The sequence below is a fragment of the Marmota flaviventris genome, chromosome 2 (genome assembly GCF_047511675.1).
Source record: "Marmota flaviventris isolate mMarFla1 chromosome 2, mMarFla1.hap1, whole genome shotgun sequence".
NCBI classification, from domain to species: Eukaryota; Metazoa; Chordata; class Mammalia; order Rodentia; family Sciuridae; genus Marmota; species Marmota flaviventris.
This window is the reverse complement of record NC_092499.1, coordinates 69,958,529-69,984,184: the sequence shown is the minus strand read 5'-3', so window position 1 is coordinate 69,984,184 and position 25,656 is coordinate 69,958,529. Positions and strand designations below refer to the sequence as shown.

At 36.3% G+C, this 25,656-nt stretch overlaps 1 protein-coding gene across 1 annotated transcript in view; it reads right to left on the bottom strand.

The window, feature by feature from the left end:
- Positions 1-25,656, bottom strand: part of Kcnh5 (potassium voltage-gated channel subfamily H member 5) — a 283,319-nt gene that overhangs the window by 195,309 nt on the left and 62,354 nt on the right. Inside the window, exons 6-7 of the mRNA XM_027929653.2 lie at positions 24,479-24,871; positions 160-586 (exon numbers count right to left, since the gene is read on the bottom strand). Coding sequence (XP_027785454.1) covers positions 160-586; positions 24,479-24,871 — 820 coding nt within the window. The remainder of the gene's footprint in view (positions 1-159; positions 587-24,478; positions 24,872-25,656) is intronic.

Sequence of the window (25,656 nt, the reverse complement as noted above, 5' to 3'; positions counted from 1 at the left end):
ATTTTGTAAGGCCACATAAAATTAAATCAATTGCAAATGATATAGATTAAAACACCTTTCTGAAGACAAAGTAATTCATTTTAATCCCATTGGAGATTGGAGCCAGGAAAAATATCAATACGGATCATTTATTAAAGATACAAAAATCAAGATACTCACAGCCAACCATCATCATGGCCACTGAAAACATCTTCTCCACATCAGTGGTAGGAGCTATGTTTCCAAATCCTATGGTTGTAAGGCTTGTCATGGTAAAGTAGAGAGAGGACACGTACAGTGAGTCCTTGCTGGGTCCTCCTTCCCATATCCCTGCGCTGGTATTGTACCTGTAGGGAGTCCCGATGCTCAAGGCCAGCTGGTAGAGCCAACTGTCTATCTGGATGGTGTTGGTGACTTCGTCGATGACCTCGTAATCTCCAATGCTATACCATATGCAGGCCAACCAGTGGGCAACGAGTCCGAACACACACACCAGGAGCACGAGGACCGCCGCCCCATACTCTAGGTAATGGTCCAGTTTTCTGGCAACACGGCCCAGGCGTAAAAGACGCACCACTTTCAAAGAACTGAAGAGGCTGCTGATTCCCTGAATGAGAAATAAGAAATGACAGCTCACTTTCAGAAAACAAAAAGTTGGGGAAACAATACAGTGGGTCAATTTCAGGAACTTGATCTAAGCACAGACAGGATAGAGCTATGACTATACCTAAACAATAAAAAAAGGGCCAAAATGATAAAACCTTTTTTAGAAGTGCAAATTACACCACAATCAGAAATACAATTTTTCAATATCACCAGATAAAACCATTTCCCATTAGTTAAGGAATGCCTAGTTTATTTTCATATATGGAGTATAAAATAACAAACGAGAAAAATGTCCAAATACGCTATATACAGAGTGTAGAAATAGGGATGGGAATTTCAGGCCTTTTATTTTTATAAAACTTGACTCTACTCTAAAAGTTTTTTTTTATTATTTCATAATAGATATGAACAACAGAACTTCTGAAGAAGGACACCAATCTTACTAGCAAGCAAACAAGAAATACTTCTGTGTATATGGGGAGAGTGAGCAAATACCATTGTCAATCCGACTACTTCCTGCCACAATCCTGATAAACACTAAATCTGCAGAGTTCTGGAAAGGTGAACAGAGCTGAACTTAGGATGGGTACACAGCCTGCTAATTCCTATCACCCTCTAGCAATAGTTATAGAAAAGAATACCAAAAGGGAAGAGCAGCAAAAAAAATACTCATAGTTTTTGAAAAGCTTAACGTACCAAATAAAGCATAATGCAAATGAAAAAAAAAAGCATAAGCTTTCTTTCTTCAAAGAAAAAGTGGCTGTTATGGTTTAGATATTAGGTGTCCCTCAAAAGCTCATATGTGAAACAATGCAAGAAGGTTTAGAGGAAAAAATGATTGCATTATGAAAGTCTTAACCTAATCAGTGTCTTGATACCCTGATGGGATTAACAGTGGGGATTGTAGGCAGGTAGGTTATGGCTGGAAAAGGTGGGTCCCTAGGGGTATGCCACTGGGGTATATATTTTGTATTTGGTGAGTGGTGTCTCTCTCTGCTTTCTGATCATCAAGTGAGCTGCTTCCCCCTACCATACTCTTCGGCCATGATGTTCTGCCTCACCAAGGAATGGAGCTGGCTGTCTATGGACTGGGACCTCTGAAACTTTCTCCTTTACAATTGTTCTGGTTAGGTCTTTAGTCACTGCCTCAAAAAGCTGACTAAAACAGTAACAAAGCTTTTTTGTTTTGTTTTTAACACATGATAGACAAGGAGCTGGGGAGGAGGTGTCAGGATAAATGTATTCTTGATACAGATCACAAAACAGGCAGGGAGGGAAGTCAGAGCAGTGACCTGGGAAACCTCTTGTCATCAGCTCATCACCTACAATTCAAATCAGGTCCATGACCTCCTACTGCTAATTCTGTCTCCCAGAAGGTGAAGTTTAATTCTGACCAACACAGAGGGATTGGATGAAGCAATGGAAAGGGCTGACATTCACCAGGCTCCTCTTAGGCAATGATCAAGTTCTTAATAGTTAAAGGGAAAAAGCTAAGAATACATTTGGCTTGTATTCTATCCTCTATAATATAGTATAGATTTGAAATATACCATAAGAATTTCAGAGAGAGAGAATACAGAGAAACAGAACAGGAGAACCCAAAGAAATGAAAGGGTAGCAGGGTCCCCCCTCCGGGTTTTCTGTCTCAACCTTGATTTCCTCAGTCGTGCCTTGTTTCAGTTGAGTTCTCAAATGTCGAGTCATACGTGAAGCCTTGAGATAAATTCTCATTTCGCTTGAACTTTTTTTTTTTTTTTTTTTGGGGGGGGGGTGCAGATATTGAACATTTAGGTAGTTAAAAAGAGAAGGATTAATAAAATTTGGGAGACAAATTAGCAATATTCAGTGACATGAGACACTGCAAGGTAAGAATATTTGAGACAGCTTAGAAGCTCTCAAAAATGGGCCTGCGTAATCATGAACATGAAAGACAAAAATAAGCATTTGTTGAGCATTTCTGTAGGCTGGGCTTCTAGTTGAGCCCTGGGGACATTAAGATAAATATATCTTGCTTCAGTTCTAAAGAAACCCATAATCAAAATGCATGAAAAACTCAAGAGTTCAATTTGAAAATAAAAATAGCATTGCTGGAAATACTGTTTTCTAGGTAACTTGAATTTTTAAAGGAACTATGGAATTTCTGTTTAAATACTGAATAGAAAAGTCATTTCTACCTGAATTGTTCTCTATAAAAACAAAGGAAGGGAAAACAAAAGAAATCTTCACCCTACTAGAATTAAAAAACAGCCACGACCAGAATGGAAATAATCAGAATCTACCAGAATTAAGCTCAAAGGATGAGAAGAGACATTCCTCTGTTCTGTAGTAGGCAGATTTCTCCCTGAAGGGCACCGGCTCTAGAGGCCACTCACCAAAAAGCACATTTTCTATACTCACATTCAACATTACTTAAATATTATGAAATATTGTTTCAATGCTTTTATTAGTACATTATAGTTATGTAAGAACGGGATTACTTTTGACATATTCATATGTGCATGCAATATGACTTGCTTATTTCAATCTCAGTACTTCCACTTTCCCTCCCCTCGCCTCTTCCCACTTCTCTCTTTACTCTGCGGGTCTTGGGTCTTCCTTCTATTATTACAAAATATTTTGTGAGCATCGTAAATTCTTTCTGCCATGGATTCTATGAAAACCCTTTCTCCTGGTTGTTAACCAATTCCCCAAAATCATTTTCTAGACTAACCTTCTCCACACTTTTATTGTGGCTTAGAGTTCTCATCATGATTGCCCTATCCCTCTCTGGTTCACCCACTGAATATTCAGGTTTCTGCAATCTTCTATATAAGGATGATTCACAGGTCCACTTCTCAGCACAAAAAGTATTCTATCTTGATTTTCTTACACACAAGCCAAATGCCTGCAGCACATTTCCATATGGATGTCCCATAGGTATCCAAAAGGTAATAGGTCCCAAAGGGAATCTTCACTTCTCCCACCTGGGTTCTTTATCTCCTGTCTTATGAGTGACATCGTTATTCACCTTGCTGCTCAGACCTGAAGCTGAACTCAATGCCTCCTTTCTTCTGCCACATCCAGCTGGTTTTCAAGTCCTGACAATCTCACTACAAGTGCCTAAGTGCTCAAAATCTATCTATTTAATAAGTCTCTCAAAAATATTCCTTGTTTTCTGTTCCTACAGTCTTTTCTTGGTCACGATTCATGGTGTTTTGTTTTGTTTTGTTTTCATTTGTGTGATGGGAATAACCTTTGCATCAGCCGCCCTCTGTTCTCTCTACTGATCACACTGGCTGTCAGTCTAGTATTTTTTAAATGTATACCCATCTAATGATCTTGCTCTCTGAGCTAAAAATCTTTTCATATTAGCCCACTGCTTATGGGGTCAAATATTAATTCCCAACTACGACATGCAAAGTACATCAGGGCCTGATACTTGTCCACTTAGCCAGCATCTCCCCCACCAATTCCTCCCTGGGTTTGCCATGGTGCTGCCAGGTTCAGCCATGTGTAGCTCATAGAAGACTCAAGCTACATTACAGCTCATTCCCTCTGCTTAAAATACCCTTCCCTCCCACTTTCTTGGTGGCTTGGATCTTATTTATAGTGATAACAAACACTACCTCTCTGTAAACTTTTCCCCACCTACCATTCTCACTGTGAGAACTGGGTGTCCTTTCTTTGTGTTACACACACTTTGCATATCTCTATTACAACAATTATTACTATCATGCTTTATTACAAGTCTATTTGCATGCATCACATCCTAGGAAATTCGAAACTCGAGAAGTATATCTAATGTCAATTATGTAGCTGGCATATGGAACTAGGTTAAGCAGTCAATAAGCAAGAGGATAACTTTTGCAACACAAGCAAATTCAGAAGTGAATTGGGAATTTGGTCAATAATGAACTCAATGTGATTTAAAAGTATAATGTAGAAAAGAAATAGTCGATGTAACTTTGGGTTATACTAAAAGAGTATGGCACTGAGTATGAAAGAGAATTTCTGTGTAACCTCTTCACTGACCAGGCCACATGTGTAAGAGACACATAGCATATATTCATCAGATAACTGCCACACAAAAAAAGAACTCAAAACCATACTATACTAGGAAATATGGAAGGAACTGGAAAAAAAGGAAAATGAGGAAAGGCATAACTTTATTCAGATACAAAGGGTATGAATGTTGAGTTCATTCTATATAAACCTAATGTGAGTAACCCGGCTCATAGTTGGAGCTGCAGGGAGAGAGGGATACAGTAAAGATTTCAACAAGCCTGTGCCATACAGCACCATGCAGTTAACCAACCAAAAAGCTAGATCATTCACTGCTACTTGGAAATGTCAGCAAGGTTATGATAACATTGAGTATTTACTGTTCGAAGTATATTCTATGGCTCAACTAATCTAACCTTCAAAATCACTCTATGTGATGAATGTCACAAAAACATGGCCTAGAAAAGTTAAACTATTTTACCAAGTTCACTTAGCTAGTATAAGGGGGATCCAAGATTCAGATGCAAGCAGTGGCTCCAGAATCTCTGCTTTCTGTGAAACTGGTTATAACTAAATTCTATGCACCTGCAATACTGGCTTAGCCATGGGTCATTCTCTATGAATGAATGAAGGAGATTAAATGACTAAGCCCCCTTTCTCTCAACACTCAGTCACAACAAAAGTCTCCAGAAGATGTCTATGGAGGCCCTAACAATTCTATGTAATCTGCAGTTCTCTAACATGAAGCAATTCATTGCATTCTCAGAATAACAAACGATTCCTACCTTGATTGCTCATATGAGGACAGTGAAGCTCAGAATAGAAAAGCAACTCATCCAAAGTCATAGTTAGCAAAGAATGAAGTGTCACTCCAACCCAGTCCTCCAGATTCTTAATTCATTTTCCACAGCAACTAGCTGCTACTCAGTCTTCCTACCCTTACCCCAATCTAAACTACATAATCACTTCAATATTAATCTTCCTGAAAGAAGACCACTGAGCTCATCTTCCAAGGGCTTCATCTCGAATATAAAATTAAGTACAATCTCTTTGTAGACCTTCAATGCCCACATCCTATCTCTGTTTCACTGCTGGGTCATTTTCTACTGTACCTCTGTATAGCAACAGTACAACAGTCAAACCAACTTCTTTTTGCTCCCAACATAACCCCAAATTGTCATTAGTGTTAGCTTCATCTTTTCTTTTCTTTGTTTTTCTTAGATGTTAATGAACCTTTATTTTATGCATTTATTTGCAGTGCTTAGAATCAAACCCAGTGCCTCACACATGCTAGGCAAGTGCTCTACCACTGAGCCACAACCCCAGCTCTCCCTTCATCTTTTTGCCAAATCAGAAACTGTTATTCAAAAGTAACAATATACAAAAGTAACTAAGTTTACTTTATTAGGAAATTCTCATTCTTCATTACTTTGTATCAAAAAAATTAATGCCATCATTAAAAAATCAAAACACAAAATGAAATGATGTGATTTTTAAAATGTGGTAGATACCAAAAACTTGAAGCAATCCACCTCCATCCAGTAGAATGGATAAGTGAGTTTTAGTGCATTTACTTAATGGAATATTATCTCAAAGTTAAATATGAACAGACTAGAATTAAACACAATAAGTCTAAAAAAGCATCATGTTTAGCAAATACAAGACACAAAAAAGCATATATTGTATGATTCCACTTATGACAAATTCAAAAAAAGAGGTAGAACTTCTGTATGGGGTTGGAAGTAGGAACAGTGGCTTCCACTGCTGGAGAAAGGACTTTGACTATGAAGGGGAAGAGAAAGTTCTGTGGGCCCCAGTAACACTCTGTTTCCTAAGGTGGCTACTCATTACTAGTTGTGTTCATTTTGTGAAAATACTTTAAGCTTTACACTTAAGGCTGGTGTACTCTTCTTTTAAGTATGTCACATTTCTCTGTTGTTAGGTTAACATTTCACCACAATACATGATTCAGATTAATGATTTCTTACTCACAATATGATTAGGGGTTCATATCCAACATACATCTCCCCCAAAAGAGAGATGTTTTCCCTTGTTTTATGATTCACATAACTTTTACATTGAGCCACAAATTTTATTTAATTCATTGTTGGCAATTTTAGCTTCACTCATACAATAGGACTGGACATTTTTGATCCTCAAAAAATGTCCTCATTCTGTACTCCCACCCTTTTGATAACAATTTCTTGATTCTCTACTTTCCGCCCATCTTCTCTGTTCATTCATTTTCTGCCTCATTTCACTCTAAACTTTCCAATCCTTTTGTGCCCTCCTCTGCACTCCAGTGGCTTTCTGCCTCTTCCTAACCTCTGAGCTCTTAGTACACAAATCCCTGGGGTTTCTCTCATGGAAGAGAATATCAAACACATCAAATGCATAATAGAACACAGCAGGGTTAATGGGGAACTTTCAGTCATCAGCCTTCCACCTTCCTAGCCAATTTCCTTCCTTGGCAAACCCTCCAGGCCATTGTAGCATAAAGAACAATATTCAGGAGACATCTCTGTGCTATTAACTCTTTCAGTAATTTTTGTGGATTTTCACACAATAAAGAGATATGAGATGTTACTGGCACAAAAATAATACCTGGCAATGATAAAACTATCCAAAATGCAAATCAATTTTCTCAATTGATCATCACTAATATTAGTAGGCCAATAATTCAGCCAACATTCCTTACTGCCTTCGTCCCTCCCTTGTTTTATAAATAGAAAACAGATGATCAAAGAACTTTCTTGACCAAGGAACCATGATAGTTAAGTGGACAACAGAGCAGGAATATTGACTTCTAATATCCAGTGGCACAGTTTTTTTTTACTACATCTTGCAACCTTACAACACAAGATGTTGCAGTTGATTTTTTTAAAAGGCGTGGTCAGTTCTCTCCATGTATTCATATCTCTTTGCAAAGTAACTTGCAACACCCCCCCCCCCATCATGAGATAAGACCTTAGCCCGGCACTATGGTGCATGCCCATAATCCTAGTAGCTCAGGAGGCTGAGGCAGGAAAGATCAAGAATTCAAAGCCTGATTCAGCAATTTAGCAAAGTCCTAAGCAACTCAGTGAGACTCTGGGCTGGGGATGTGGCTCAGTGGTTAAGCATCCCTGGGTTTAATTCCTGGTACCAAAAAAAAAAAAAAAAGATAAGATTTGTTTCCATCTCCAGAATCTAGACTGCCTTATAACTTGTTTTGGTCAACAGAATGTGGTAAAAATGTTATTGTGTCAAATCTAAACCTAGACCACAACAGGCCTTGCCTATCTCCTAGTGGTCTTGAAACCCAAGCCAGTAGGTATGTGAACAGGACCAACAAGCCTTCTGGAGGATGAGAGAGCACAGAAGAAACCCTCTGAGTCATGCATTTCAGTCACCCTAGACCAGAAGTCCCAGCCAACTCAGCAGCTCACCACAGATGCATGAGTGAACTTAATTGAGATGAATAAAAAATGGCTCAAGTAAGCAGAACTACTCAACTAAACCACAGACTCGTAACTTGCAAAAATGGTGGTCATTATTATCCACAAAATTTTGGTATAGTTTACTTTGCAGGCAAGAAAAATAGCTAATACAAATGTGGGACTAGTGTATATGTTACATGTTTACAAGTAAAGAATTTCATCTTGTATGACTTAAGATGGGAGGAAATATAGATATCTAGTGATATAGAGGTTCCATTTTAATCAAAATCTTACCAAATAGGTAAGATGACTATATGTAAAATAGAATTTAATATACAATAGGTCTTATTTATCTTTTTGTATTGGAATATGCACCACAATTGTGTTTTGCATATATTTATGACAGTGAATACTCTATGAGAACAGAAAACTCAACGTTATTACTTCAAATATCTTGTAAATATCTCTCAAATCCAAGCTCACTTAAAATCTTACTGTGAACAAACCTTTCAAGAAGCTGGCCTTGGTTAACATTCTTCATTGTCTCCTTCCTTTATTACGTAGCCCCAAATTTCAGTAATATCAACACCCCAAATTCCTCAGTGTCTCTGAAATCTCATTATACCCTCCATCAAAATATAGATCTTGGCTCAATTATCAGCTCTATTTATGCTGTATTAAGAACTGCTCAAGAGCCTGGCTTGGGAAGCTGAGGCAGGAGAATCAGGAGTTCAAAGCCAGCCTCAGCAAAGTGAGGCACTAAAAAACTCAGTGAGACCCTGACTCTAAATAAAATACAAAATAGGGTTGGGGATGTAGTGGTTAAGGGGCTTCTGAATTCAATCCTTAGTATAAAAAAAAAACCCTGCTCAAGAAAGTCATACAATAGAGTAGACTGTTTCCACTATAAATCCCCCATAATCAACCTCTAAGTATCTCTCAACTATCTGTGAATTATACTACCTTTCTTATGAAGTCACCATTTATTATATTTCAAACTTTCTCTACTCAAAATTCCAATCATGTGCCATTCATTCATAGATATTTAAACATTACCTGTCCCTCTCATGAAATAATAATAATGATGATAGATTCCCTTCACCCTCCTAACATCAGTTATCCATTTAAGCAAATCAGAAACCAAGAGATCTCCTAGTCATCCCTGCTCTGACAGCCCCTACTCCTAATCTAACTTTAAATCTTAACCATTTTAACTTCTAACCATCTCTGAAATTTGTCTCCTTCTCCATCTCCACTGTCAACACCTTAGATCGTGCTGTGAGCATCCATCTCCTATACCTATGAAAATTTCCTGTATTCAAGGTGTTTACCTGAACCCATTCAATCTGTTTGAACACTACAAAATAGTTAAGCTTTTCAGAATCACTCTCATTTTTAAATCATACAATCACTTTTCATTGTTCTAAAATCTGTTTGGTCCACACATGCCCATGGTTTGTTATCACTGCTTATCACTCTAGCTTCTGTTCTTCTCCATTCTTCTGTTCACTCTGCATCCAACTTCCAACTCTGAAGATGCCACACTCCGTCCAATGCAGGAACCATGGGCTGGGGATGGAGCTCAGTGGTAAAGCACTTGCTAGCTTACCTGAGGCCCTGGGTTCAATCCTCACTACACACACACACACACACACACACACACACACACACAAATTGCTATTCATCCTAAATAGAATATTCTCCAATTCTTTCATGTCCCTGTCCTTAGCTTACTCAGGTCTATTAATACTTTAGATGTCAACACAGTCATCACCTCCTCAGGGAACCTTCCCTTTCTGATCTAGATCAGGTCATTTCATTATATAATCTCAAAAGACCATGAACACTCTCTTCACATTTGTCTCTCTCTGATTGTGCAGGCACATCATATTTTGACCATTCTTCTATGTCCAGCACATTCTCCAGCACTCTATGACACACAGTTGGCACTCAAATGTTTATTGAAAGAATGAGGACACTCATCAAAGAATAAAATAATCAATACATAAAACTCTCGTAATAATATTTGACTCCTTTGGCACTGATACCGTAATAATAATTAAGAGCTGGTTAATCTTCATGAATAGACCACATTGGACAACTGGATAGAAACCACGAAATAAGATCTGTTTCATAAGCATTGGGTTCTTTTTCTAAATAGATTTTACACATGAATGACTACATAGTCCATTTCTATTTCCTTTTGTAGATGGCAATTTAAAGACTGAAAGAAAATTGCAATCTACATTTGTTACCTGAACCTCTAACCCAGATAACAAATTCTATTGCTTCTCTCCTATTCAGAGCTCACTTTTCCAACTTATTCTACCAAGAGCTCCATTGGGAAATAATTCTAATTACTCCAAGCATTAGCTAGCATCCTTCAGCAAAGGATCTGAATTTAAATAATTTGTGCACAATACCTGTGTTAGCCAATTTATATCCTTACTGAGTTACAGTAATATGTCTAGAGAGATGGATGGATGGATGGATGGATGGATAGATGGAGGGAGGGAGGGAGGGAGGGATAGATAGTTAGTTACATAAAAAATGGGCATTTGTTTTTAGCAATAATCATAATGTACTAAATTTCTAAATGTCTCTTGTTGTGGAAAAGACTTTAATATCCATTACATCTATAGTAAATATAAAGTTTAATCAAAATATGCAATATTATAAAGAGGAATATTGCCTAAAACCTTGACTTTTCCCCAAAAAAACATTATGAAATATGTACAAGTAAACCAAGTTAGGGGATGCCTTAAATCTTTCCTTGATAACTTTCTATGGCCCACAGGATAAAGTCCAGACTCATTAATATAAACTGTCTTTGCCTACCTCTCCAGTCTCACTCTGTGCAGTCTGTTCATAGAGGACTTCTTTCCTTGCTTTAAAAATGCTATATTCTGGCGGGGCATTGTGGCACACACCTGTAATCCCAGTGGTTCAGGAGCTGAGGCAGGAGGATTGCAAGTTCAAAGCCAGCCTCAGCAAAAGCAAGGCGCTAAGCAGCTCAGTGAGACCCTGTATCTAAACAAAATACAAAATAGGGCTGGGGATGTGGCTCAGTGGTGAGTGCCCCTGAGGTCAATCCTGGGTACCAAAATTTAAAAAGTCATATGCTGGCAGGTACAGTGGTGCACGCCTATAATCCCAGAAACTCGGGAGGTGGAGGCAAGAGGATGGCAAATTCAAGATGAGCCTCAACAATTCAGCAAAGCCCTAAGCAATTTAGTAAGATCTCAAAAATAAAAATAAAACAGGGGGCTGGGAATGTAGCTTACTGATTAGACACCCCAGCTTATTTCACTTAGCGTTATGTTTTCCAGTTCCATTCACCAGCAAATAACTTAATTCCATGCTTTTTTATGGATGAGTAAAACTCCATTATATATTTATACCCCCATTTTCTTAATCTATTCATCTAGTGATGGACATTTGGAATAATTCTATAATTTGGCTATTGTAAATTGTGTTGGTATAAACATTGATGTACCTGTATCATTTTAGTCTGCTGATTATAGTTCTTTTGGATAAATACTAAGGAGTGGGATAGTTGGATCATATGGTGGTTCCATTCCTGGTCTTTTGAGGAATCTCCATACTGCCTTCCAAAGTGGTTGTACTTTGGTCTTTTTAGGAATCTCCATACTGCCCACCAACAAAGTATGAGTGTACCTTTGCTCTGCATCCTCACTAGCATTTATTATCTTTCATGTTCTTGATAATTGCCATTCTGACTGTGTTGAATTGAAACCTTAGGGAAGGTTTGATTTGTATTTCTCTGATTGCTGGAAACACTCAACATTTTTTCATATTTTTGTTGGTCATTTGTTTTTCTTTTGAGAATTGTCTGTTTAGTTCTTTTACCCATTTATTAGTCAGATTACTTGGGGGTTTGATGCTAAGTTTTTTGAGTTCTTTATAGATTCTGAAAATTAATCCTCTGTCAGAGGAGTAGCTGACAAAGATTTTCTTTTATTCTGAAAGATCTCTTCACACTCTTAATCATTTCCTTTACTGTGTGGAAGCTTTTTGATTTTAGGCCATTCCACTTATTCTTGGTTTTATTTCTTGAGCCTTAGAGGTCTTATTAAGGAAATTGGTGTTGTGTGTACCACATGCTAGAGTGCTGAGTCTATGTTTTCTTCTAAGAATTGCAAAGTTTCTGGTCTAATTCCTAAATCTTTGATTCACTTTGATTTGACTTTTGTGCAGGGTAAGAGAGGGGGATCTAGTTTATTCTTCTACATATGGATCCTGGTATTTTTTTTTATATGATGTGGCCACCAAAAGCTCTTGTTTGAGACAACGCAAGAAATTTTAGAGGTGAAGTGATTGGGTTATGATACTTTTAACCTACTCAATGTATTAACCCTCTGATATGAATTAACTGAGTGGTGGTTGTAACCAGGTAGGGTGTGGCTAGAGAAAGTGGGTTACTGGAGCATGGCTTTGGAGTACACATTTTGTCCCTGATGAGGTTCCATGTCCTGAGCTGCCTTCCTCCTCCACACCTTTATGCCATAATGTTCAGTCTCACCTCAAGCCCAAAACAACACAGCCAGCCATCTAAGGACTGAGACCTCTGAAACCAAGATCTCCAAATGAACTCCTCTAAAACTGTTCTTGTCAGATCTTTTGTTCACAGTAGTAAAAAAGTTGACTAAAGTATATATCCAGTTTCCCCATCACCATTCGTTTAAAAGGCTATCTATCTTTTCTCCAAAATATATTTTTGGTACCTCTGTCAAATATCAAATGGCTGTTATTTGTGGGTTTGCCCCTGTGTTTTCTGTTCCATTGGTCTCATGTCTACGTTGATGCCAACAGCATGCTTTTTTTGTTACTACGGCTCTGTAGCATAATTTGAGATCAGGTATTATGATGCTTCCTTCATTACCCTTCCTGATCAGGATTGCTTTGGCTATTCTAGATCTCTTATTTTTCCAAATGAATTTTAGGACTGTTTTGTTCTAGTTCTGTGAAGAATGTCATTGCTATTTTGGTGGGAATCACATTGAATCTGTGTAAAAATTTGGGGAGGATGGCCATTTTGATAATATCGATCCTGTCTATCCAAGAATGAGAGCTCTTTGCATCTTCTAAGATCTTCTTCAATTTCTTTACCATTCTATATTTTTCATTGTAAAAGTCCTTCACATCCTTCATTAGATTAATTCCCAAGTATTTTAATTAGGTCATTGTGAATGGGATAGTTTTCCTAATTTCTTTTTCAGCAAATTCATCACTGGACTATGGAAACATGATTAATTTATGTATGTTGATCTAGTATTCTGCTATTTTGCTGAATCCATTTATGAGCTCTTGAAGTCTTCTGGTGGATGTTTTGGATCTTCTAACAGAAATAATTTGAGCTCTTCTTTTCCTATTTATATCCCTTTAATTTCCTTCCTTACCTTACTGCTCTGGCTAGGGCTTCAAAACATATATTGAAAAGGAGTATAAGAGTAGACATTCTCATGTTGTTCCTGATTTTAGAAGAAATGCTTTCAGGCTTTCTCTATTCAGAAGTGGGCTTGGGGTTTTTCATATATAACTTTTATAATGTTGACATAATGTCCTTCTATCTCTAGTTTATCTAGTGCTTTTAACATGAATGGGTGCTGGATTGTATCAAAAGCCCTTTCTGCATCTATTGAGGTGATCATGTGATTCTTGTCCTTAATTCTACTTATGTGGTGAATTACATTTACTTATTTGCATATGTTGAACCAATCTTGCATCCCTGGGGTGAAACTCACTTGATCATAATGTATTATCTTCTTGAAGTGCTTATGTTTTATATCTATGTTCATTAGTGATATTGGTCTGAAGTTTTCTCCTTGATGTGAAGCAACATCATATTGAGTATAAAATCCAACTAGTCTAAAAATGTGTAATTATACTAAACTAATTATCACCCAGGCAATAGACCACTTCATTAATGATGAATCCAAGACAAATTGCAACATCTGTAAAGTTGTGAACAAAAGCTTATGAGTAAGACCTTTCATAACTCAGGGTAATCTTGTGTACAAATGTAAAAGCAACTGTAAGGTGGCTGATATTCTTTTTAACACATTGACCTAAATACAAAAAAAAAAAATCATGGTGAAAACTAGTATCCTTAGGAAAAATGCACTCTAGAAAAATGATAGCAAAGTCCATATCTATGTCTGCAATTCTGACCACTTAGACATTCTGCTTCCCAAGACTCCCATAAGCCCTGCTTTTCATCAGTAGACTCAAAAGGGTAGAAGACAGGAGTCACTGGTTATCAGTATAGCAATATCAGGCACCATGTTATGTGGGAGTTGACCTCTTAGCAGTCTATTTAACAGTCCACAGAACTATGCTCCTTGAGTCCCATCTTTTCGGGGAGAATTCCAATGTGAGAAAGAGACTAAAGCCAATATGACTTAAAAGCCTTGAGAACTAAAATTGTACACCTCCCGCCCTGCTTTGTCTCAGCCTGAACATGGAGAACTGAAATCATCCCTTATTGTCTACATCAACATGACTTGATGCTACTCTGTTTTTTCCCTTACAATGATTTTATTTTTCTAGAACTTTCCTGCTCACATTCTGGTCTCATTTTTCATTACCTTTCATTCCCAGAACTTGTCAAAAATCCATTAACTCTTTGGTGGAAAATATCAGCAGAAAGCTTATACTAAAAGATTCTTTGAATGTTTTGGCTTCAAAATCCTTACCTTGTGACAGGGTCTGTAATCCAGTGACCATAGAACGTGTTTAGCATGCATGACGCTTTGAATTCAATCCCCAGCACCAAAAAAATAAAGAAATAAATTTAAATAATCCTCACCCTGCTGTTTCCACCAATCATGGACCATTATACCATGAACCTTACCCAATCCTAATAAAGTCCACTCCCTCAACCTCTCCCTTCCTTTTAAAGACCACTTGCAAGTCTCCATACATTCTGTTCCTGTTTTTCTGCTTGGAGGCATTGCCAAACCTTTTTGAGGTAGTGTTCTTCCTTACTTTGGTAAGCAATAAATTCAACTCAGCTTCGTCTTATTAACAGGTCTCATTGATTATGTTTAGAGGTGCGGCTTTTGAAAAACTCATGCCAAAAGATTCCACCTAATCCAATATCTTGAGTGACAATAAATCACTATAGTACAGGCATAAGTTTCAGAGTGCCACATGGGATATGCTCAGACATCAGTCAAAGAACTTTAAGCTTTGGTACCCTCCATCAGATTATGTATAGTCCAGTAAAAGTTCCTTGCCATCCAGATACAACTTACTGATGAGGGATCTTCTTTTAACCTGAATGATATTGCCCACAAACATAGATGGTATACATCCTTCATCAGTTCCCAGGGTGATAAAGGAAAAAAATTTGACCAAATGTCAAATTCACATGCAGAGATGAAAATGGTTTATTAACCTTTTACCAATGATATATATAATAAGATGAAGAAATCCAATACAAAGATAAACATATTTCCATGAGTTTTCATGTGTTTATGTGAAAGAAGTAATATCACAGAATAAAATAAAACCTTATAATAAGGGCAAATGGAATAGGGATGAACTCCACCAGAACTTGCTTTCACAACACAGTAACATTACTATGACTTCCAAACATGAAGATAATTACTACACACACACACAAACACACACACAAACTTACAGCTAAGATCAGTTAAAGGAAAATATTTTAGACAGTTAAAGCATACAGACTTCATGTATATTTCAACCTTCTTTGCCTTTTTATATTAAAATCACTCCCTGATGCTTAATAGGAAGCATTCATCATGAATGAAGATCAGTACAGACAAAAGTTTCTTCTTATGTAAACAAAAAAATCAAATAAAGGAGCCTGATTGCTCTCCTTATTGCTTGTTATTTCCTATTCTCTCAGAGCTAATTCCCTCAGTTAGGCAGTCTGCTTTGTCTCAGTGGAAAATTCGTACAAAGGAATATGGTTCTGCAACATTGCTACATTTTTCAAACATAAGAAGAATGTCTATCATTAAATCTGTGTATTACCCAATGCTGATAACATCCTCTACCACCAATCCCCACCAGGAATAGAATTTAGAGGCTGAGATCATAACTACCATATTTCAATTTGGAATCTGAGTATTATTCTTGCCCAAACCTTTTCACCTTCTCAACCTTCACTCTGACCCCCTCTTCTGTTAATACCAGTAATAGTTTATAAGCAAGTTTTTCCCTCAAACTAGAAGGTAGGTACGTTTCCATCCAGAGACTATATCTTGATCCACATTTATTTCTTCACAGTAGGAATTTACAATGGGCATTCCTAGTGGGAAGCCCCTGCATAGGGATCTAAATCCTAGGGTGAATACTAAACATATATGAAAAGATGGCAGAGCAACCCATATAACTAGAATATTTCTTACATATGAGCATAAAAGTATGTATGGGAAGGAACTTATGAGAGATGTGAGCAGTCCTCTTATCCATGAGAAGTTAGGAGTACAGCTAAGGTTAGGCTATTAAAGATCTCCTGGTCCTGTCTTTCCCATTATTTACAAGAAGTACGTATATTTTGGAGACTTTGATAAGCCTTAATGGCCTCATTCACTTCAACAGAAATATTCATAGAATGGCAATTGAGTGCTAGGCATTATGGTAGGTACTGCAAAAAAAAAAAAAAAGATGAGTTAGAAAGACAGGAGTCTGACTTGTGGAAGCATAATGTCTGCCTTTGATACAGTGCCTAACCTTCAGTTGCCTAAAGATCTCTGTTGGATTTCAATTCTTTAGTAGAAGTAAAGGATGAAAGAAGTATGAGTAAACCACTAATCTAATACTCAATAAAATGTAATTTTTAAAATTATTACAAAAATCACTATGCTTATTTTAAAAAGAACAGAAATCATGCAATGCCTGCTTTCAGTTAAATCAGAAATCAATAACAGAATCCCTGGGAAAGTCTTCAACATTTAGAGGTTAAATAACATGCTTCTAAATGACACATTAGTCAAACAAAAAAATCTTGGGAAATTAAAAATATTCTGAACAATATGAAATTAAAATATAACTTAACAAAATTTGTGCTATAGTGAACGCAATGCTTGGAGAACATTTTGTAGTTTTTGAATGTACATACTGGAAAAGAAGAAAGATATTATATCAATTACTTAAACTTTCACCTTAGTAAGAAATAGAAGAGCAAATTAAATCCCAAAGTAGAATAAAACAAATAATAAAAATTGGAAAATAAATCAATAAATCTGAAAATAGGAAGTCAATAAAAAGTCAACAGAATTAATACAATTTGAAAAACTAATACAATTTTGAAAAAAATACAATTTATCTACCTTTAGCTGAGCTAAGAAAAATAGAGAAGACACAAATTACTGATGTCAGAAATTAAAGAGAAGAATACCACTATGTAACTGAAAATCTTATGGATATTAACATGATAACTAAGGAATATTTTGAACCGCTATATACTGACAAATTTGATGACCTAATGAAATGTATTAACTCCTTGAAAGAAACATCTGCTAAAAATCAAATAAAAATAAACAATCTAAATAGGACTTCATCTATTGAATAAATTGAGTCAATAATAACCTTTCAAAACAGAAAACATCAGGCCTAGATAAGTTCAGTGAATTCTCCCACACATTTAAGGAAGAAATGATAGGAATTCTCTACAATCGCCTCCAGAAGGTAGGAACAAAGAGAAAACTTACTAACTCATTTCATGAGACCAGCGTTAGCTTAATACCAAAGCCAAAGATATTACTGAAAAAAAAATACTACAGACTAATCTCTCTCATAAACACAGATGCTAAATTTTCAACAATATATTAGAAAACAGAACAAAACAATGTACAAAAAAAATTACACACCATGACCAGGAATTCAAGATTGGCTCAACATTTGCAAATCAAATAATCAAGAAGCTAAAGAAGAAAAATTGCATGATCATATCAATATATGTTAGAAAAGCTTTGGACAAAATTCAATACCTATTCATGATAAAATTTCTTAGAAAAATAATAATGGAGAGAAATTTCAACTTGACAAAGAATATATACCAGAAAACCTATATTAAACATCCCACTTAATTAAAAGCTTTCCCACTAAGATCAAAAAAGAGGCAAGGATGTTTTCCTCCCACCACTTTTCTTCAATATCATAATGGAAATTCGCTAATTCAATAAGTAAAGAAGAGGAAATAACAGATACCCTATGTGGATAGTAAAAAATAAAATGATATTCATTCAACAATGACATGATTCACAATATAGACATGAGCTGGTAAATAAAAAAAGGAGTAAGTGCCTATAATCCTAATTCTAATGACTCAGGAGGATCATAAGTTCAAGGCCCCCATCAGCAACTAAATGAGGTGCTAAGCAACTTGGTGAAACCCTGTCTCAAAATTTAAAAAAATAATAATAATTTTTAAAAAGACAATTGCCTTCCTACATACCAGCAATGCACAAGGGGAATTTAAACACTAACACAATTTGTTAGCACTCCCCAAAATGAAAAATCTAAATGTAAACCTAACAAAATGTGTACAAGATCTATATGACAAAAAAATCCACAAAATTCTGATGAAAGCTATCAAAAATAAATAAATAGATATTCCATATTCACAGATAACAAGATTCAATATTGTCAAGGTGTCAGTTTCTCTGAATTTGAACTATAAATCCAACAAAGTTTCAATTCAAACCCTAGCAAGTTAGATAATGGATGTTAACAAACTGAATCTAAAATCTATATGAAGGGGCAAAAATATCAGAATAGCCAATACAACACTGAATGAGAACAACTTTAGAGGACTGGCTGATGCTACCTGATTGAAACTTACTGTAAAGTTATAGCAATGAAGACACAATGGTATTAGTGATGGATTAATTAACAAATTAATTTAATTAACAATTAATTAACACACTAATTAACAAATCGATGAATCAGCAGAATAGAGAACCTAGAAATAGAGGAACATAAATATAGTCAACTGATTTTTCACAAAGGAGCAAAGCAACACAAGTGAGCAAATATCATCCTTCAACAAACAGCAATGGAACTGGATATCCACATGCAAAATTTAAAAAATGCATCTAGAAACAGATTTTTTACCTTCCACAAAAAAAAATATCTCAAAATGGATCACATACTTTATGAAAACACAAAAATATAAAACTTTCAGTCCATTTTCTGTTTCTAACATAATACTATAGCCACATTATAAAGAAAAGAAAATTACTTGGGGCCCATGGTTCTGGCCAAAGAACCACATCTGATGGTGACCCTCTTGATGGTAGAGTCCAGGGGCAGTGCAGGTACCACATGAGCCAGGGAGCACATGAAAGAAAATCAAATTGATTTTCATAGAAGACCCATTCCAGAGTTTACCCACCACAGTCTATTAATCCAGTCATCACACATAAATGGATTAACCCACTCATGGGGACAGAGCTCTAATCACTTCTAAAATGTCACACCTGGATATACCTCTGAAGACCTCATAATGGGGATTAAATTTCAAAATGAGTTTCATGGGAGACAACATATTCTTAACCATAGTAATAAAAGAAATCTAGGTGATTTGGTTATAATGAACACTTTTTAGATGTAATACCAAAGGCACAATCCATGAAAGAAATAGTTGATAAGCTGAACTTCATTAAAATTAAGCATTCTGATTTGTGAAAGACATTGTCAAGACATGCCATAGGCTGGTAGAAAATATTTATAAAAGACATATCTGATATATAGCTGTTATCCCAAATACACAAAGAACACTTAAAATTCAACAATGAGAAGATAAACAACCTAACCAATGAATGCATGAAAGATCCAGAAAGATATCTCACCCAAGAATATATTCAGATAACAAATGAGCATAGGAAAAAATGTTCAATATCATTATATTATTAGAGAATTACAAATTAAAATGATATTCCACAACAGATCTATTAGAATGGCCAAAATCCAAAACACTATCAAATGCTGGCAACGGATGTGAACAACAGAAACTCTCAGGCATTAATGATGGAAATGCTAAATGGTTCAGCCTGTTTGAAAGACAGTTTGGCAGTTTCTTACAAAGCTAAACACATTCTTACCATATGATACAGCAATCATGTTCCTTCATATTTACCCAAATGTGCTGAAAACTTATATCCACATATAAATCCTCACACTAATGTTTATAGCAGCTTTATTCATAATTGACAAAACTTGGAAGCACCCAAGATGTCTTTCAGTAGGTGAATGAATAAATAAATCGTGATACATCAAACAATGATTTGTTATTCAGCACTGAAAAGAATGAGCTAACAAAACTTGAAAAGACATGGAGCAACCATAGATGCATAGTACTAGGTGAAAGAAGCCAATATGAAAAGCCTCCAAACTATCTGATTCCAACTATGTGACACCTGGGAAAGGAGACAGAGAAGCAATGGTTACTTGGGGTTAGCAGGGAAGGACTGATGATAAGCAGAGCACACAGGAGTTTTAGGGAAGTGAAATTATAATCTGATAATTCAACAGTGAATACCTGTCTTCATACATTGTCAAAATTCAGCACATGCACAAAACAAAGGGTGAACCGTCACCTTCGGGTTATGATGATGTATCCATATAGGTTCATCAGTTGTAACAAATGTACTATTCTGGTGTGGGATTTTGATAGCAGGTCAATCTGTATATGCAGGTATGTGAGGGGTATATGGGAAATCCCTGTATCTTCCCCTTGATTTTTCTGTCAACCTAAAACTGCTCTGAAAGTCTATTTTAAAATGCTTCATGCTCTTTATAGAGTTGAAGAAGATTGTATAGAACTGAACGTTGACATGGCTTCATCATGTAGGGAACAGTAAAAAGAGAAATCAACCAATTCCAAGGAGGACTGAACACTGTTACAGTTTGAATGTGTTTGTCTCCCACAAAACTCCTGATGACACTTAATCCCCAATGCAACAGTATCAGGAAATATGACCTGATAGAGGTGTTTAGGTCACAAGAGCTCCATCCTCACAGATGGATTCACGTCCCTATAAAAAGGTTCACTTTCCCGCCCTCTGCTATGTGAGAACTCTGTGAGAAGCCCCTCACCAGCTCCCTGATCTTGTACTTCCAGCCCTGAGAGTATAAGAAATGGATTTCTGTTTTTTATAAATGACCCAGTCTGTGATATTTTGTTCCAGCAGTACACAGCAGACTAAGAGAGTAAGATTAAGGCTAGAAAAATTAAACAGAAAAATTATGTAATTCCCACCTATACCACCCAAACATTATTTAGATTTCAATTTTAAAAGCAATGGTTTTAAATAATGATTCCAATCTACAACTTTTGGTAAAAGGTCTGAGAAGGCAAAAAGGACAAAAAGAGATTCTAGGCTGACAAGAGTCACTAAAATCTACAAGCATAATTAGTCTTTCTGACTTCTAATTCTCATTTTGGTGACTAGAGATGAAATTATAACATAAACATATAAAATGAAATATACACGTGACAGCTTGACAAGGATAATTCATGAAAAAAATATAATCTATAAATTGCTTCCTAAAAGCTTTTCAAAAATTAAAAATATTTATATACTTCCACTTGGAAATTTCTGGTTCATTCTTTTTTTTCTTGCTGAATCAACACACAAGAGATCTTTTTCCCAATTTCATTTTGTTCTGACCTAGTTTACCTTGTTTATCAGGTAGTAACAGCACTCCTCATCATCTAAATTCCCTGTGTATCAGGTTTCCTACACCCTCTATGCTGACCAATGTGTTCTCTGAAGCTGACCCATCATCCTCTCATGTTCCATGACTCAGCTACCCTTAAGCTCCCAGAAATCAAGCTCCCTACACCTTCTAAAGTCGATACAATGCCTGCTCCAAAAAGCTCAGTTCTATTTGGATTCTTAGTGAGAGCATCTTTTCCCTCGGTTTATTTTTTCTAGGAAACTTGTATTCCTTCTTTTCAGACAGAAGGCTTTCTCTAATAAACCCTGTCTTTCCTGCCTCATGGTTGACTTTTTAAAAAATCACATAGCCAGTTCATGAATTCCTAAAAATCAAATTACCTTCAGAGAGTACGTTGATGGTCTTGAAAATAAAGAGCATTATTAGGTCCTCTCAGTCATTCTGCACACCAGCAGCTTAGAGGATTAAATTGCAATTTTCAGACTCATATGCTCTCTTACTCCCAAGTCACCACTAGCGCAGTTCATTATGTTTAAGTTCCATTTTATTTTTGTGACATTGTACAATTTACCAAAACCTTGCTAACACCAGATTGCTTCCTGTCAGTGAGTCTCTAGGATGTACGCAGTACAATGAAGACATACCAAGGAGATAGAAGATGCATTCTTCTCCACCACAGAATTTGTAAAGCAGTTATATAAATGAAATTATTAGAAATGAGATAATAATATCCCATCAGACTGACAGAAATCCATATTTCATTAATGCCTCTTTTCCAATTTATTTCTTGTAACCATCTTGTGATATAAAAGACAAGCATTCCTTTTCCTTCTTCACAATATGGAAACTGAGAAAGAGAAACCATCCCAAAGTCTCACCACAAAACATGCCCTTGAAAAAGCTAAGACCCCAGATCATCCACCATCTGCTACAGTGCTTTTGAACAACAAAGCAAAATAATGTTAACTATATTAATTGTATGCATGTCCATGAGTGAAGATGAAAAATGGTGAAGATATTAATTACAGCTACTTAAGAATGATGCAGGAAGGCTACTGGAATGCTAACCTGGATGCTACCTAATGGATACTAATGAGCCAATCTACAGAATCTAAACCAGAAAAACAGCCAAGAATGCAACTGAATATAGTATGAGCAAAGAATCTGATAAACATGCAGGTAAAACTAGATGGATATTGACAACTTTCTTGCTGTACCAAGCTAATATTTTAAATTTGACTATTTTTAACCCTTTCCAGAGGGTAAATTTGAAAGAATCAAACATAGCTTTAAAAACTGGATGCAGAAAAAATCTAAAATTACAACATGAACTACTTATGATTCCTTTTCCACAATTTTTAAACCAACAATTATATCTATTGTATCAGAATATGTCTCTTGGAGAAATCAATTTTAATACCATTAGAGTTGACTGAATGTAGAAGTTTTATGGAAAACTCACCAAAGAAAATTTTGATCTACCTCCCAACACACAGAGAATAACAAGAGCAATAACAGTGCAGCAGAAAATCTTTCAACTGAGCAGTCTAACATGGACATAGTAGAGTCTTCAGCAAAATTAATTTAGTAAGATTATCATTATGAAAGCATTTTAATAATAAAGATATTCTGTATTGACTCATAGTCCATATTGAGATTATATTCTAGACTGAAATTATTGGTTGAACCCTAATAGCTTGGTACAGCAACTTACAAATAATCCACTCTGTTTTAAAATAAATTATTCATTGAAATTCTGAGTGATTATAGATATGGCTTTGTTTTCTTAAACTTACAATCCTCCAGTCTCAACTTTCTGATATACAGATTTGTTAACATGGAAAATGTTCACAATATACTGATAAATCACTCACTTTTAAGTTAGAGGTTAAGAAACTATAAATGAAGTAGTCTTTTAAGATACTGTATATTTTAAGTACTTCTAATTGCTGTGACAACACTAAAGGAGCAGACCCTTCAAGGAGACCAGACATCAGAAGTCTCCAATAAGTTTCTACCCACAAAAGTATTCTGATAAAACTTCAAACAAAAGCAGAAACCAAAATGGCAAAAATTCAAGAACTGCTCTCCCATGAAAATTTTCTCATCTTTATGTTAAATCCAGCACTGATACCATATGTATCTGGAGAGGATAAGTCAGTAAGACCTATGGATGCACAGAGTTTTAAAATGCTGCAGTTTTTTTTGTTTTTTGTTTTTTGTTTTTTTTTTAATGTACATACATCGGTTTTGGGGTTGTTTTTGTACCAGGAATTGAACCTAGGGGCACTTAACCATTAAGCTACATCCCCAGCCTATATATATATATATATCATCTTTTTTTTTTTTTGGTACCAGGGACTAAACTCAGGGACACTCAACCACTGAGCCACATCCCCAGCCCTATTTTGTATTTTATTTAGAAACAGGGTCTCATTGAGTTGCTGAGCACCTCACTGTTGCTGAGGCTGGCTTTGAACTTGCAATCCTCCTGCCTCAGCCTCCTGAGCTGCTGGGATAATAGGGGTGCACATCCACACCTGGCTATATACATCATCTTTTAACCCACTGTCTGATTTGTGAACTATATTTTATTCCAAATGCTACCATTATGCTTCTCTCCCCACCTCCTCCAACCCCAAGCTCCAGACACAGCCACAGTGGATGAAAACCAAAGGTAACTTAGAGCAAGGTAACCTATAGGATGAAGATTGAAAGTGAGGACTTAAAAGAAGTTTGTCAGTGGAATTCTTTTATCTTGATTTTTTTCTGAAACTTATGATCCACTAAATAAATAAAACCAAAACACTTACCTCATCCACATTTTCAAAGGCATTGATGATGTCATAAGGTAAACAAGACAGCAGATCGATCACAAACCAAGTTTTCAGATAGTTCATCCTTATGAGCTTAGGGTCAGAAATGACCTCGCCACCGGGCCCCACAAAAGTTGTGTGGAAATTTAATACAATATCAACCAGAAAAATAACATCCACCACACTGTCCAGTACCAGCCAGGCTATGTTGTTCTGCTTCGTTTTGAAAGAAACGTTGTAAGGAACCATAATGGCGGTGTAGAAGGTAAGAATTAAAATCACCCAGTCCCAAGTAGTTTTAAAAGCACAATAGTGTAAAATAATATGTGGTGGCGTCTTTGGCGCTTCTTGTTTATACTGAGGAAGGATATCTGATCCCAGCTGAAGGACCTAAAAGGGAGAAAATGCATATGTGAATTAACTGGATGTCTCTGCACAATTCATACTGAATTCAAACATACAGACAATCAAATCACCACCTATTGGTCACCACTCTGGGTTTTAAGGACAGTCATGCTCCATAATTTCATCTTCCTCTTCTGAGTTGTCCTAAAGTTTGTTCAATAGAAATCATTCCAAGTCCAATCTCTCTACAAAAGTGGATCTGTCTGCTGTTACATCTGTCCTACTCTCCAGTAGCCAAGACTAATCCCCAACATTACTGGATTATATTCCTGGGAGTATTGCCTTCACACCCACTCTGTGAGCCAGCCTGGAATTGTATGGCTCTCACTGACTGTCCAACAGCTATTTGTGTGACTCACTATTATCCATTCTTTGCACATATTTAGCACCCGAGGAAAATACATGTTCAGTTCTGATAGCCTCAGAACCCCAGGGCACTGCTGGAGATCTTGCTGCTGAGCGGTACTCAGCAAGGGCCCTGATGATTAGCAGCAGTATAATGTGTTGTGTTACACCCTATTTTGTTTTGTTTTTCCTTTTTTTCCCTTAAACCAGCACTTTAAAAATGTTGTCTCTATAGTCAGATGCAAGTTCCCTTTAGCAAAAAAAAATAATAATAATAATACTTAAATACTCAGGTTTGCTCCTCCCTACCTTTTTGACAAATGGAAAAATTTCATATATATGAATCTGGATTTACTCTGATTAAAAGAAGAAACAAAGAGCAAAAGCAGATGAAAGAGCAAGATGATAGGTTTGGGCACCCTTAG